The 16,412-nt window shown below is 41.6% G+C and overlaps 1 protein-coding gene across 1 annotated transcript; it reads right to left on the bottom strand.

Moving 5' to 3' along the window:
- Positions 1-324: 324 nt before the first annotated feature.
- Positions 325-1,128, bottom strand: OLIG3 (oligodendrocyte transcription factor 3). The gene has a single exon (XM_018566350.1). It carries the CDS (start codon positions 1,126-1,128, stop codon positions 325-327), a length of 804 nt encoding a protein of 267 aa, XP_018421852.1.
- Positions 1,129-16,412: the final 15,284 nt, after the last annotated feature.

The following is a 16,412-nucleotide window of genomic DNA, read 5'->3' as shown; positions in this document are numbered from 1 at the left end:
CTTGTAAAGATGTAATGGATCAGGGGTCATAGAAACCTTGTTCAACATCTCATTATATAATCATATGATGACATCAATTGTACATACAAAAAAACAACAATACCACAATTATCCAGCTGAACTTTACCTTGATGGGCATTGATAACAGAACTGAGGATGGTAACAAAACAGTGGTATAGAAAATAAAAGAAGCATGCATGCAAAAAGAATTGCTTGTCTGAGTCTTCCTGCATCAAAACAAATATATACCTATATATATATATTTATATATTCTTATATATGTCATTCATCTGTAGTCTCTGTGTAGTCTCTGTGCTGGTGACACTACTTCAGTAAGTCCTTGGGTTCTGCAGAAATTCTACTCATGCTGCTTGCGAGGGCAGAGAGCTGGGGTGGTGGTGGCATCTGACAGATCGTGCAGGGGCATGGCAGACCTGCCCAGTGCTGGAAGCCACTGCCAAGGGGCAGTGGAGGGTTGGAAGGGGTTTTCAGTAGTGGATGTGCCGGTCTGATGTTGCCAATCCCGGGTAAAGTGGCAGAAAGGCCAGAGTTGTTGGATGTCAAAGCGCTGCCCAGGATGGGGTGCACCTGGTGGACTGTGTTAGCTGGGTGGACAGGATGAGCGGCAGAATGTCCCACTGTCCCACAGTGAAATGCTGAATGGTGACCCCCATAGATCTCACCCACAAGTCGTTTCATCTCCTCCAGGGAGCTTGTCAACATCAGTATATAGTTTCTGGCAAGCAGCAGGGTGGCGATTTTGGAAAGTTTCCTCACTGAAGGCCCATGGGCGTATGGCATGACTTCCCTCAGGCCGTCCATGGCAAGGTTCAGGTCGTGCATCCTTTTACGCTCCCGGCCATTGATTTTCAGCCTTAGCTTCTGCAAGTCATGCTCAGTCAGCTGCTTCTTGATTTTGTATTTGCCGCTGTCTATGTCCTCCTTTGAGCCGTGTCTGGAGAGGACTTCATCTGACATCTTCTGCATGAGGTCGTTCTGAGTTGAGGAGACCGAGTTGAGTCGGTTGTCCTGGTGGTGATGATGGTGATGGTGGTGGCCTCTGAGATATATCTCATCCATGTCTGGAGAGGAGGCTCTGCTGGACATTGAGCTAGAGTCAGAATTCATTCTAGGCTTAAAAGAGGCTTTCAGTTATTCATGCAAACTTCCCTGAGGAAGATATTCGAGTGATCAAGCCTATGAAGAGATTTCTGAGAGCTCAGCAGTAGAGATGTGCTCCCTCCTTTCTCTATTAGCTACAGTAGCTCTCTCTCTCTTTCTCTCGCCTCCAGGTACCCAAGGCGAGCTGTGAATGAACTGCACAGTGAGACGAAAAAGAGGGGCATTTATAGAGCTACTTCACAGGAGACAGACAAAAGAAGCCCTCCTATCTATAATGGTCTTGTTAGGATGACGTGCTATTATTCAGGGCGGTGCGCTTTGACTGTCCCATTAAGCAAGAGGCCCTATTCATATTCATTGTGATGCCACCATGGGACATCTCGGCCATGGACCATCCGGAGCCAAGGAAACACAAAACCCCCTGACTGACAGGCTCACAAGACGCTGACCACTGCAGGGGCTACCCTTCCTGCCCCTCCCTAATGCTCAGCTTATTATGCCTGTGTTCAACCATGGATCTCCATCCCATCGTTCACTTACATCTACCTGCACCGGCAACATATTATCCTATTATCTAAAACTACAGTAATCACGAATTTATATTTCAGGGATACGGTATACTTTGTGCGTGAGTTTCTGCTAGGTAATGACCTTTCATTTATTGTGATTATTTAATCTAGATAATTATAATAAATCATTAATTTACAAACATTTATAAGTCGACAGCCTGTGGATGTGAAATAAGCAGCTGTTAGCAATAGGTCAAACTTTATCATTAAACAACCTAACTCTATCTACCTATCTATCTATCTATCTATCTATCTATCTATCTATCTATCTATCTATCTATCTATCTATCTATCTATCTATCTATCTATCTATCTATCTATCTATCATCTTGTCAAATAGTTATCGGTTTTCACAGGAAAGCTTGGAAAAAGTCTGTTGGTCGTTGTAGCCAGTTCCAGACCAGGAAAGAATGACGTCCCTTTATGTTGTATTGGTAATACAAGTATTTATTAGTTTTGTTTTTTTTGGGAAATCCACCAGAATGACTGCAGGTGAAAAACACATTGCTTCTATATACACTGCGTATCACTGCCCTGTATAGGTATGATTATCTTTATATCCATTCAGGTTATTGGCAATTCTAGGGTAAACAACAAATATTACTTACAGAAAGTTATACCAATCTGTTCATCATTATACAGAAAACCATAAAGTATAGATTAAAAAAACGCCACATGAGAGCGTTTTGTTGTTAATATAACCAAAAGTCAAACATAACAAATAAATAAGAGACAAACATGCTATCTTCCTCTAAGTGTTATTGCAGGGCACTAAAAACATTAAAAAGTAAAAAGATAGATATGTGAAATAATTTATATATCAGGCAATAAGATTAACAAATGTTTTAGAATTTACATTAAAAAGAGAGACAAGAAAGAGATATGTATAGCATATACAAATATATAGTTATGGGGATTTATTATTTTTCAGGTAATCTGAGAGGCACCACAGTCCATTACTGTTCCAGGCGGATTATATATGAATTATTTGGACCTGCTTGTATAAATGCTATCTCTCGAATGTAGCCTCGTTGATTGCATATGATTGATGTAACAATTGGTGTATGATGCCGGTGAACGGTCGCAGAGTGTCTCCAGCACAAGCTTTATGAAGCCTGCTTTGAACTAGCAAAGGGACAGGATGGTGAACTTCAACTTTTCTGATTCCCAGCAAGTGAACGGCTCAGGGTGACAATTACACATGGATGGGACAAGATAGGTTCAGTCTGATTAGTGATGTGCTTCTAATTGTAAACACGGAAAGTTTATACATCCCTATTTTTCCCTATTATCCCATAGAACAGTGATTTCTGCAAATGAAGTCAGGATGCAGTCTTCATTGCTTGCTCCTCTCGCCTCAATTTTTGATTAGCTCTGTCGGTCTGTTTCTAGTATGAATATGGATCAGCACCAATAATACCGCCCGATAACGAATCAACACTGGCTGAATTATTTAACTATTAATTCGCTGCAACAATGCTGCTTAACCATTTCACAACTGGGTTATCTTTATTCATGATGATACTGTTTCCATTTCAATATTTTTATTACATTGACGTTACTGTTTCAATATGTTTGATGTTTCAGTGTATGCACGTTTGATATTCTTGAGATTAACAGTTTTCTTCGGAAACAATAATGTTTCTTTTTTTTTGCAGGCATTGTTCAGCGGAAGAAAGGAGGAAAAAGGTCTTTACACCACTGATTTTGTTTTATAATTAGTAGCAGAAAAACAAAACAACGAAATGCCTGAGGAATAGAAACACTTATGCTATAGTGTTCTAGTTCAGGAAAGTTGTTTATATGTTTTTTTACTTTAAATAAATGTTATATATGCTGCTATGACTGTTTACTATAGTACAATAACTAGAACATGGTAGCAGACAGGAGTGGGTTATTTTTTGGAGATTGTGAAATGACATTCCTTCTCTGTTCTGTAATATATTCTTCCTCAAGTGCATGAATACATGTTAATCACAGAACGACGACAATTTTTTTAAATTTTACTTGGGCGAGCTTTACATTTTTTGCTTTAGTTTTTTTTATTACCAACTTTTTAAATGTATTTTTCTTTTTGACATTTTTACTTAAAATGAAAACTTTAATAGTATTAACAATTCGTACGTATCTGGAGGCTGCACCATCTCCGGGTATATATTTCATGTGTTCATGGCAGTCTCTGCCGTTTGTAATGTAATACTAGCAGTGACTGAATGGGAACATAGAGGACATAGAGGATGCTTATCCATGGGAAAGCTACCCCAGCTCCTGTTATCAAGACGACCACAGGCTGGTCCGAAAAGACTAAAAAGGTTTCCTGAAGTACTGCCATGCATGATCGATTCAAAATTGCATGCTCACTATATAAGTGCAACTGGTTTCTGGAAATAATCATTACACAGGTTCTTTTTTTTCTCTTTTTGCAGTATTCTGATGTGCAGACAGACACCTCCATGACTAGGCTGCAGGTCATTACAGTTTTAAGTGACACATTTTCCTTTATCTGTGTATTAGTAAACATATAATAGCTGGTAAAAGGTTAGTTTACCATTAGGGATTGGGTTACATGCAAGGTTAGCTTAGTTTAGTGTTATGGTCAGGGTGTTAGGTTTAGGTTAAGTATTAACAGAGCAGGGTAAGTGTTAAGGGTTGGGTTTAAGGGGCTACATAAGGGGTTGAGTGTTAGTAGAGAGGTTAAGGGATTGTTTTATGGGTGAAGTTAAGTTTGGAGGAGTGAGCTGGTGGTGATAGGGTCACACCACTAGCAACACCAGAAAATCCTAATGCTCTGCACATCCTTCTCTAACTTGAAAAAAAATCCCTAACGCTAAACCGCCCTCTAACATTTAAACCCTTTTAAGTGGGGTTGTTTAGTGCCTTTAGTCTCTAGGTTCTGCATTTAAACAACAAATCTTTACCCAATAATGTAATTTTAATTTAAAGCTGCACTCCAGGAAAATTGAAAAACTATCCTTGCATTGGGGTTCCTCCCACACTACATGGGTTACATACTTATTGTTGCCTAGGGAAACAGTAAAAACAAGTTTTATATACCTTATCCCTCTTTTGCTGGCAGCCAGCACTTTCCTCTTCCCTATAATGCTCTGGAATGTGGACAGGTCCTTGGCGTCTTCACTTACAATCCTGGCCTGCTGACCCTGCATTGTACATGATGATGTCATACAGGGCAGCCATCAGAAATGTTGGGCCCCTTACACGGCTTAAGGCCAGCCTCCCCCACCCCCGCGCCGCTGGACGCAGGGCTTAGTGACGCGCTGGATGCAGGGCTTAGTGATGCGCTGGATGAGGGGCTTAGTGACGCGCTGGACAAAGGGCTTAGTGACACACTGGACACAGGACCCACCTGAGAGTGACCCTGCAGATCGCACCATAGATGCTGCACAGCCCATCTGAGACTGTCTATGGTGGGCTCTGAAGGGGTCTCAGGTGGGCTGGTCAGGGCTGCATCCCTCCTTTCCTTCCTTCCTTCCTAGCTCCTCTTACCTGCACACATGGCCTCATCTGCCGCCGGATCGGCCAGAAGTGACGTCACGGCCAGTCCGACATCAGACGAGCAGCGTCGCTGATGGGGCCCTAGCTTGTCTCAAAGCCGCTGGAGCGGCAATGTTGGGGCCCTGCGCTGTCGGCCTCGCCCTTCACCGTCGGCCGATAGTCATGTAAGGGACCCGGGTGGGCCCCCCAGGCTGCCCGGGCCCCTTACATGAGTATCGGCCGTACCCCCCCTGATGGCTGCCCTGATGTCATAGTGCAACTGACAGTCTGAGAGCTGAAGAGAAGTGGCTTTGGGGGACTGGTTGCACAGGGAGGAAAGGGGGTGTGAAGCTGTGGGAGGAAGGTAAGAAAAAGGTAATGTTAATGTTCCTCTAAAGAAAAACGATGATTTCACTCATGCAGTGAGGTGGGAGCCCCACTGCAAGTATTGTATTTCATGTCCCCAGAGTTCACCTTTAAGACATATCTAAATCTGGGTCTTGGCATTTCCTGAAGCCTGCACTATTTATTATATTTTAAAAATTATGGTTACAGTATATTGAAACACTAGAAAAAGAACTTTAACGCTTACCTTCTAATCCTTTGAAAATAATCACCTTATGAATATTATTAGTGAACATCTAAAATGTTCTTTGGCAGCTCAGGAAATAATTATCTAAAAGACTAAATAAAGGTCTAAATCTGGTCAGGTGCCTATCATAGATCCTCTCCTGTGCTTTGTTTTCTTCTAAAATCTCAAGAGAGCAGTTTTTAACACTTTTACATTGTGGCTTCTGGTAAACATGTGTTAATGGTAGGTTGGACCACAAAAATTAGAATCCAAAAAAGTGAAAGAAGTTAACCCCTTTTCATGGTTGCTGGATATGTACAGTCCATGTATGTTTTGCTTCTCTGATACTGAGGAACTCAAATTCCAAATCTTAGATTGTTTATCTAGTTCAGGCATGGGCAACTCAGGCCCTTCAGCCTGACCCTTCATTGCAGGACTGAGTTACAGGCATGCCTACCAGAGGCAGTGGCATGTTGGGATCTGTACACGGAGAGCCGCAGTTGCCCACCTTTGATCTAGATGGACCTCACTATTAACTTTTTATTTTATCTCTTACACGTGCGAAAACCTGTGTGGCCTTCAGACATCTCCCTTTTTTTCCTATGCCTGCCAAGCAAACTATCTTATGATTTTTGTTGACTAGCAAATGGTCCTTTCTCTGAAGTTTGTTGTTTTACAAAAAAAAAAGTGCTTTCATGAAGTTGCAGAGAGTTGAAGCTCCTGAGAGGCTTAAAACTAAATTTACATTTAAATGTCCTACCTACAATATAGATGCAAGTAGATGGAGAGACCCTCTGCACTCCTCACAGCAGTCCCGGCCAGATATGAAAAAAGTGGTGCTCGCAGTGATGAGATACCACGGATGGCGCCGTGCAAACACAGGAAAGTCAGGAAATCACTAGCACTCAGTAGTAAAGATAAATATGTCCCTTTTATTGGACAGAAAGCGTCACAGACATCCAAATAAACCGACGTTTCAGGACCACGCAAGGTGTCACATCTTTCTGCCTTGAGGAAGGGACCTTGCGCGGTCCTGAAACGTCGGTTTATTTGGATGTCTGTGACGCTTTCTGTCCAATAAAAGGGACATATTTATCTTTACTACTGAGTGCTTGTGATTTCCTGACTTTCCTACCTACAATATATTCCTTCTTTAATAGTATGATGTAGGTAACCTAATTTTTATTACCAAATAAATACAGCTCTAACTGTAATATCCCATCCTGCCTCTTTTTTTTTTCTTTACTTTCAAATTCCTGTTTAATCACTCCCTTCCTTTTTTTCGGCCTATTCTCATAGATGCCGAACAGCAGTGAGTGAATAGCCGAATGCCGCCGAGCGGCATTCGGCTCGGCTATTCTGCTCGGTACCTTTGTGGTAACGAGCAGAATAGAAAAACAGATAAAAAAGTAGAAAAAATAAAATAGAAAACGATTGGGCAGAGCTAGCAGTGACAGCAAGCTCTGCCCAACTGTTTTCTATGGGCCGGGACCACCTGTCATTACAATGAGAGCTTGTCAGAGCCGGCGTTGATATCAAAAAGACGGCTCTGCTAAGCTCTCATCCTAATGATGGAAAAGCGTCCCTGGTTACCTGGCCGTCAGAATAAAAAAAAATAAAAAATCAGCATAGGAATGCATAGCTAGATTCCTATTGGCTATTTCAATTTGCAATAACCAATAGCAAGCTGGCTATTGCACCCGACCCACTGCTGCTGTCAATCACTAGAAGGGGACCTGATGGAGAACTTCAGGTCCTCTCTGCTGATTGACAGCAGCAGTGGGCGGGTGCAAAAGCTAGTTTGCTATTGGCTATTGCAAATTGAAATAGCCAATAGGAATGTAGCTATGCATTCCTATGCTGTTTTTTTGGTTTGTTTTTTTATTCTGATGGCAGCCAGCGGCTCCGATGTCAGAAGAAAAAAAAAAAGACAACAGAGGAGAGCAGAGTAAAACTTTCCGGGAGAAAGTGTTTCTCTCCCGGCCAGGAGCCGCTACCTAATAGCGGGAGGCTCCTGGAGCGTCCGGGAGAGTAATAACAGATCAGCGTCCCTGGTTAACTGGTAACCAGGGGACGCTGATCTATCTCTGCAAGTGGCCGGAAGACAGCCGTGAGATGATGGCTGGCTCCGTCCAGCTATTAGTAGCAGGCTGACGGCCGGGCTTTCGGCCAGCTTCGCCTTTACCTCGGCTCAGTCGAGCCAAGGCATATGACTTTGACTCGACTGAGCCGCTCTGCCGACTGCGGGAGCTGTACGGGCTATAGTGAATAGTTCTACTGAACCGAAGGGGTCCTGGGGCCGAAGCTAGCCAAAGGATCAGCTGAAGCTACGGCTAGATCCTTCGGCAGCTTTGTGAATAGACCCCTATGTAGATGCAATTCATGCAGAATATAGGAGTATTGTAAACATTTCCAATTCCTGCTTTTGCAGCACATGGAATGTCCCTATAGAGAATATAGAACACTTACAAAGGTGTTTTCAATGCAAAGGATAAATAGAGTAATTGTATGGCATATTGACTGAACAAACAGACAATAAAAATAACTTACATAATATTTGTAAGGAAGGTACAAGATACTGCTATTCATTTGCTGTGAGGTAGTTAGCAACTACTATGTGGCATCACAGTGAGCTGAGCATGGTCATAATGCCACTATGCCATCTAGGTTTGTAATAAATTCATAGGTACTTTAGTGTCTTTTTCTCTTCCTGGATTCAGTTTTGATTTCCTTGCATCTAAATTAATGTATTTTTCCACTAGACAGAAGAATTTGTGACACGCATGATGGCACCTGTACAAAAAAACTGTACATTATAGATATGCTGGCTATAATGTACAACCACCATGTCAGAAAAGAACAAGTCAAACCACTTTAGGAATTTGCTTAAGAATGCAGCCAGGTGAAGAAGATGAACACTAGATCCAAACAGCAGGTAGATTGTTCCTGTGAGTGAATTCCAGTTCAAACACTTTTTCCTGTTCCAGAGACACAGCATGAAGTAAGCCTAATGCTTTAAAGCAAGGGGAAGTCCTCTCTATTACATGTGTCACCAGAAAAAGCTTCCACATTAAAAGATTTCTCCTTGTCTCCTGTTCCTGTAATGACTCAAAAATGTTGTATTTCTTTACTGTAGGAAATGATCACCAGGACCAATGGTGAGGGTAAAGATCCCCAGCGGGCAGCAATAACAATATGACCAGAGTTCCTATCCTTCCACACTATCTAAAACAAAAATCTTTTTTTTCACTTTAATGAACACCTACATTTTTTGTTAAAGCAGTTGTACCATGCAATCCAAAATGTTCATGGGAGCTGCTGCACTGGTTCATGACTTGAGAGGTGGTTAGTGATAAACAAGAGCCAGCACCTACATAACTCTGTTCTTAGCCATGCTTATCTCCAAGTCAGAGATGGTGTTAATGTCTGTCAGATTATGTTAATTCTAGAATCAAAGCAAGGGTAGGGGAGCATACACCAACCACTTCAGTAGTGTCTGCCTTTTTTTCTAGTGTGAATGTGTACTTGTCGGTAGGGATTAGCTCAGGTTCAGCACTTTTCGCTCTCTAATCATGGAAATTCCCTGTGAGCAGCTGCACATGAGCAAAGGGGCATGATGCTGTGATATCATTACCTTCTATGGCCACATGACTATATTTGGTTAATGACATTGACCTAATATAGTCATGTAGCCATATAAGGTAATTGATGTCAGCACAAGCATCCCACCACTTTGTATATGAGCAGCTGCGGGGGCCCTGGTCTGTAGCTGATTAGGTGGGTGGCCCCATTAACTTTTAGGTTTGGAGGAGCCCAGGTTCAGGCTTGTTTTAACAGGTAAAACTTTTATTGAAATTTTTATACAAAAAAGACAATCACAAAAAGACAATGACAATTACAGATCGATCTTCTGAACACAGCATTTCCAGCAGTCAATACAAGACAATACAATAATGGTAACTCAAAAAATAAAGATACAAATACATCCAAAAAAAACGATTTGTGGACCAGTACACTCAGTGCCCTGGGGGGGGGGGAGAAACCCAGGGCAAGAGGACCGATAGGCAAACATAGGATTATGCTTACTTCCAGAGGCAGGGGGGGAGTGTTCTAAGGAGCTCCACTCAGAGTTCAGGCTTGTTTTAGTTTAAACCTGAGCTCATTCTTACTTTCAAGTACTGTATTAGAACTAAATATGTGCCAGTACTCTAAAACACATATGAAGATGTCACCAGCACACCAAAATCCTTTCTGGATCACAAAGTGTTCATTTATTAAAGATTCTTGTCACAAAAACAAGCGCTTTTTGGGGCTGCACAGGTTCCCCTCATCAGGCTTAGCACTGACAAAGTTCTCTAAAAAAAGACACCTAATAGTACCTACACATACTTTCAGATGGCTTCTGGAGTACCTGGGTTCCCTGAATCCTAGGATACTAAAATATGTCAATTTCAACACTATCTGGTAGTAACAAGAACTAGCCCATGTCCTATGTCTGACACCTTTCTGTCACTAGTCTTACAAGCCAATGTGAAGGTGCAGGAGATGAGATAGGCTGGGTCAGCTCTCAACAATACCACAAAGCAAGGATTGAGGACACTCTGTGTGCCTGAGAGGGCATCTAATGGTATGTGCAAGCACTGCCAGGGGCCTGCATTGTAGTACTGCAGCTTGTATAGTACTATTATAGACAGGTTTACTTTAACGATATAGGCTTTTTAAAGTGCAGTGCCTGTGTTGTGAGATTTAAAAACAAATTTCTCCACAATACTTATAGATTCAGAGGTAAGCGAGGGCTTGTTTTAACATACTTTACCTGCTTGTTCAGAATATCTAAATACTCTAGTGTGCATGATCTGAGCACAAGTTCACTTTAATCATTTCACATATAATGATTCTGCAGTCAGTAGAGGGTATTTGTTGGAAGCACGTCAGTGTAACTGGATAAAACAATGCACATGTTCCTACAGGTAGCCATACCTAAATATGGTGAGATTTTGGCATTTAAAAAAAACAAACATTACAAGGATAAATATCAATTGATTGTTACATAATCACAGGTGCACACAAGTTTGGGCACGGTGATAATGGTTATAGTGACAACAATGATTTTAATGTATGCATCAGCATAAGTGGCTTAGGTGTTCATTCTCTGAATTACCATATTTTTTTTGATAGAGTGGTAAGGGTTTATATCTCATGTCAGGATTTTATTGTTGCGTGTGTCCCCATTAGGAAAATTCACTTTATTTGTCAAGGTGACTATTGTAGCTGAGACTGAAGGTGACCAAAACACCAGAACAGGAATAGAACGGGACACTTGTTCCAGTGACAACTAAGTATGGGCCCAGTCACACTAGCTGATGCTATAATGATCAGTTTTAGGACCCATTCACACCAGATCCTACCCTTTAGATTGTAAGCCCTCACGGGCAGGGCACTCCTTACCATCTTGTCTTGAATTGTAATGTAATTGTAATGTCTTACTTTTATTGTAAACCGCTGTGCAAACTGTTGGCGCTATATAAATCCTGAATAATAATAATAATAATCCATTGGCATCCGTTTCTCAACAGTTGTCAGTGTAAGGGAACCCAAAAATATATGGGTGTGAATGGGACCAGTTCACAACGCTGTGTTGCATTGCGTTGTGTTGCAGTGTGCTGAAAAAAAGTAGAGCATGCACTACTTTATTCAGTGCAATACAATGCAGTGTGTGAAAAATGCATGTAAATGCAACGCAAGTAAAAAAAATACAAGAAAGTTTGTCAGCTTAGGACAATTATTTGAAATGAAGATTGACAAAAAAAGATTGGCAAAAAAGCAAACGCAATGCAATGCAATGCAACAGATGTCAATGGCGTATGAAATTGGAAGTGAACAGACCTCAGTTGACTTCCATTTTTAGGTTTGATTTTGCGTGAATACACCTTAATCACTCGGGCTAGTGTTTGTTGGTGATAGAGGGCGGTGCCTTTTTGTTACACTCCAAGGCCTTGTTTACTTTTTTTTTTTCTAACTTTATTGAAATATCAAAGTGACATTTCTTTCATTTCTATGCACCTCAGCAGAGCTTTAACAATACTACAATACTGCGCGGATTGCCACGTGATCACGGAGTCACCCATCACCGACGATCACGCTGTCGGAGCCATTATTTTCTAATGGCACCCCAGTTACACCGGGCGGATTGCTCGATTTCCCGCCGCGATTCCGCCGTGCATCTGAACACGCTAAAACAGCCGTGTGTCATGTATCGCCAAAAAAAAGGTAGCTTGAAATCAATGGGGCTGCAATTGTGCACGACTGCGCGATCCCGAGACGCGTGTCCCGGTTTGCTTAGGTGTGCACCGTCCCACAGTGTGAAAACTAAAGAGGACTTCAGGTGAGTTTGGGTGTGCTGCAGAAATGTCTGTATTTTTCCACAATGCTCTGCAACCCAACTGGAGGCAGCGCTGTAGTGTGAACAGGGCACACAGAAAACAATTGTTTGCTATGTACCCTTGCAGTAACTGGTATTGATCAAGTGCAGAAAAACACCAGTCACCAGTCAAATGTATTTGATCATTTTGAGGAAATGTCTTCTGACATTCTGTTGTGTCTATAGGACAGTAAAGGGTAATCTTTTAAAAGGAACGCATTTCCTACTCTATCAAAAACAAAAACAACAGTCTAGGCTTTAGATATACCTTAAGTCAGCGGTTCTCAACCTGGGGGTCGAATGACAATTTGCAAGGGGTCGCCGGGAGTCTCCCGCTATTAGATATCGGCTCCCGGCCACCCGGGAGAGAAACACTTTCTCCTGGAAAGGTTTAATCTGCTAGATCCAACAGAGTAAACCTTTCCCTGCGATTGTTTTTTTTTTTAAATTCTGACATCGGAAGCCGCCGTAAGTCAGAAAAAAAATCACCATTGGAATGCATAGCAGAGGGGGACCAGCAGTTCTTCATCAGGTCCCCATCTAGTGATTGACAGCAGCAGTATGCGGGTGAAATAGCTAGTTTGTTATTGGCTATTGCAAAGTGAAATAGCCAATAGGAATCTAGCTATGCATTCCAATGGTGATTTTTTTTTTTCCTCATATGACATTCCTATTCTGACGGCGTATGGCACAATAAGGCTGCAACTGTTTAATAATCAATATGTGCTCTACAGCCGAGCTTACAATCTACATATAAAAGTGGGTTGTAATTACGGTAATAATAAAAATAAAAAAAGGTTGGAGTTTTCCTTTGAAAAAAAATTACTATTATTTTTATTATTGGGGGGAAAAAACGACTATTATTTTTATTATTTTGGAAAAAAAATTACTATTATGATTTTTACTATTATTTTTTTTTCAAAAGAAAACTCAAACCTTTTTTTATTATTATTATTATTATTATTAATTACAACCCATTTTTATATGTAGATAATAATAAAATAGTAATTTTTTTCCAAAATAATAATAAAAATCATAGTAATTATTTTCCGAAAGAAAATATAAACCTTTTATTATTATCATTATTATTAATAATAAAAGCTGACACCCTCAAGCTTGTGTTATATGGTTTGCCATTTTAGCTGTTACAGCAGTGGTTCTCAAGCTGTGGGTCGCTGTGTGATTTCTGCTGTGCTAGGTGAGAGTCCTCTTCAGCCCTCTCCTAGCACAGCAGTGTCAGTTCTCCCACCACGCCGCCAGATGTCGCTGCAGCAGCCGCGTCATCCCTAAATTTTACCGTTGGGGGTCACCACAACTTGGCAAATGTTACCAAGGTGTTCCGGCCCTAGAAAGGTTGAGAACCACTGCCTTAAGTTCTACCCAGATAACAGAAAATTACAGTCTAAAGGGTAAATCTAGCTTTAACTGTTGGTAGTTTTTGGTAGTTAACCAGTTGCCGTCCGCCCGTAGTAGAAAAACGGACGGACGGCACTGTCGCATTGGCGGGTTGCCGTCGCCAGACGGCATTTTTTTTCTGCTCGCGCGCGCCCCCTAGCGGGCACGCACGGGCAGAAAAGACCCGTCCAATGCGAACACCCGGTACCGGGTGTTTCACATATAGGCGATCAGCGGGTCCATAGCCCGCCGATAGCCTATATGTGCTCGTTTGCGTGCAGCGCTGAATACTGAAAAATGGCCTGGATGGGAAGGGGGTTTAACACCGCGGATGTCAACTGGTTAAACCACCTGAATTTCTCTTAGACTCTGTTGGTGAGATCTCACATTATTAGGTATTTCCACTCCCCTCATTGGATTCTTAAAATGTTGCTATGGTAGAAAAAAAGCAGCAGGAGAGCTGGGACGCACAAAGGTGAACAGGAACACCCAACACACTTCTGTGAACCAGAACAGAGTCAGGAATTATTCTAAGGAGATCTTATATGTTTTAAAAATTCCAAGATATATAAGAAACTATGCTCCACCTACAATTAAGTATCACTTTTGGATCAACTGACCCTTTAAAAAGCTTGTGGGGATTTCAATATTATTTATGGTTTGTGATGTAATTAAGTTGATTTACTAAAGGAATTGAGAATCTTCACACAAATTGTGTAAACATTCACTTTAGTTGTCCAGTCATATGCAGATGAAATAACTAAACGGGAATTTGATTTTCACAGGACTGGATAATCGAATTGAATATTCACACAAAATATTGTGAGAAGATGCTCAACTCCTTCAATAAATCAGCCTCCACGTATTGTGAAGATGCTCAGATTTAATAAATAAGACTCAAAATGTAGAGCCAAGGAAATAATAATTATATTAAAGTTAAAGAGTTTGAAGATGCAGATCAATGATTAAGTTTAGACAAACCTGCATTTTCATTTGCATACTAGAGGGTCGGGTAACATCAATCTTTGTGATTATTTTTTCTTGTGTAAGTAACATTTTTTTTTTACACATTTCACTTTCAGTCTTATGCATGTAGAGGAAAGAAAATGACATTCATTTCCACAGCAAAGAAAGGCAACCAGCCACTCACATCCAATCCAAGGGGATAAAAGATATGGACCTGTTGCAGCATGCTTAAATCCTACTCAGCACACAAAATCTATCTATCTATCTATCTATCTATCTATCTATCTATCTATCTATCTATCTATCTATCTACCTCTCTGTCTATCTATCTAAAGTTCAAGTCTGCATTGCTGATGGAGTATTGCAATGATGACAGGAAAACATCCCTTTTAGGTTTACGTGTGATGTTCAGTAGCTAACTGTCCTGTGTTTCTCTGTTCCTATGTCATTTAAATAAATGTTTTGTTTTCTCTTCTTATGAAGTGCTGAAGCTCCGCTGCTATGTAGACCTGAGCCTCTGAATCACAACGGATTAAACAGATAGAAGACTTTGTTTATCTTCAGTTACCACAGCTTTAGAACCTAATATAAATAAAGCATACAGGCCTCCTCATGAGGGTGCTGAAATGCAAAGTGAGCGCTCAAGCCCTTTTCTCTCTCTTGGTGGCATTTGAAAGTGTAAAGCTTTGAATACCAATTGCTTGAACTGGACATATGTGAATCTCTTCTAATCCTACTAATCCTGTCCCCAAGTGCTTCTTTGTATGTGGATGCAACACACATAGATCTAAGTGAAAGTGGTCATAATCCTGGAAATGTGGAAAAATGTCTCAGTATGAGAGATGGGAGAGGGTAAAGCTCCCTGGCAGAGGGACCTGCTGGATAATCTATTGTATGATGGGGGAATCAAGGGGGAGACCTGATGGAGCCCTCTCACCTCCCCTGAGCAGTTGGAAGGAAAGGAAACCCACCCAGCAGGCAAACTCCCCCTCAAACAGCTCCGGCACACATAAGCAGACCTGTAGAACACAGACAGCATCTCCAAATGCTGGGAAATTCAGCTGCTTGCGGCTTTTAGTGGTGAGACCGCAGCAGGCCTCCTGCTAATGGCCTGGTTTCTTTATTATTTCTCTACCAGTCTCCCGTAAATACTAAGGAACAATGTCTGATATTACATCACCCCATGGCAAACTGTAGGTCTCAAGGTTTCCTAACATTCACAAAGCCCCATCCTCCCAGTACTCTGCACTGCATGCTGAATGAGTGCAACAAGGTAGCAAAACACTTATGTTTTCAGAGTATCACAGTTTACAAGGGTACAATAAGAGCACATACACTTTAATTTCATATTTCCGTCTATAATTCTCCTGTACCCTGAAGTGACTGTAATACTGTGTAAAATGTACTAATCAGTGGTATTGAAAATTATCATTATACGCAGGCTGGTCTAACTTGTTTGTCAAGACAGTAGTCTACAATATTCAATATTCATCCAGAATTAAATGAGCATTTTACAGAATGCCTGTATAATTAATAAACAAAATTAATGCATCATGACATTAACTACTGTTAAAAAGTAGGACTGAGTCAGGGGCGGATCTACCGCCAGTGCAGCCGGTGCGCCAGCATCAGGGCCCAAGGCCTGGGAGGGCCCAGTGGTCCCGGGCAGCCCCTAGTGTTCCAGGACGCATCCCTTGTAACAAGCAGTGGAAGAGGGAAGAGGCGGCAGACAGGCGCCTGGAGAACCGGAGGACAGCAGGTGAAAGATGATCATGCTGTAAGTTGAGAGCTCCCCTGGTGGACTGAGTTAAATAAAATATGCAACTGCAATTGTGCACCTGTAGGGGGGGGGGGGGGCGGGGGAGGGTTAGGTCGC

The sequence above is a fragment of the Nanorana parkeri genome, unplaced genomic scaffold (assembly GCF_000935625.1).
Source record: "Nanorana parkeri isolate BGI_ZX_2015 unplaced genomic scaffold, ASM93562v1 scaffold940, whole genome shotgun sequence".
NCBI classification, from domain to species: Eukaryota; Metazoa; Chordata; class Amphibia; order Anura; family Dicroglossidae; genus Nanorana; species Nanorana parkeri.
The sequence above is the reverse complement of the archived record's forward strand: the minus strand, read 5'-3'. Positions and strand labels throughout refer to the sequence as shown.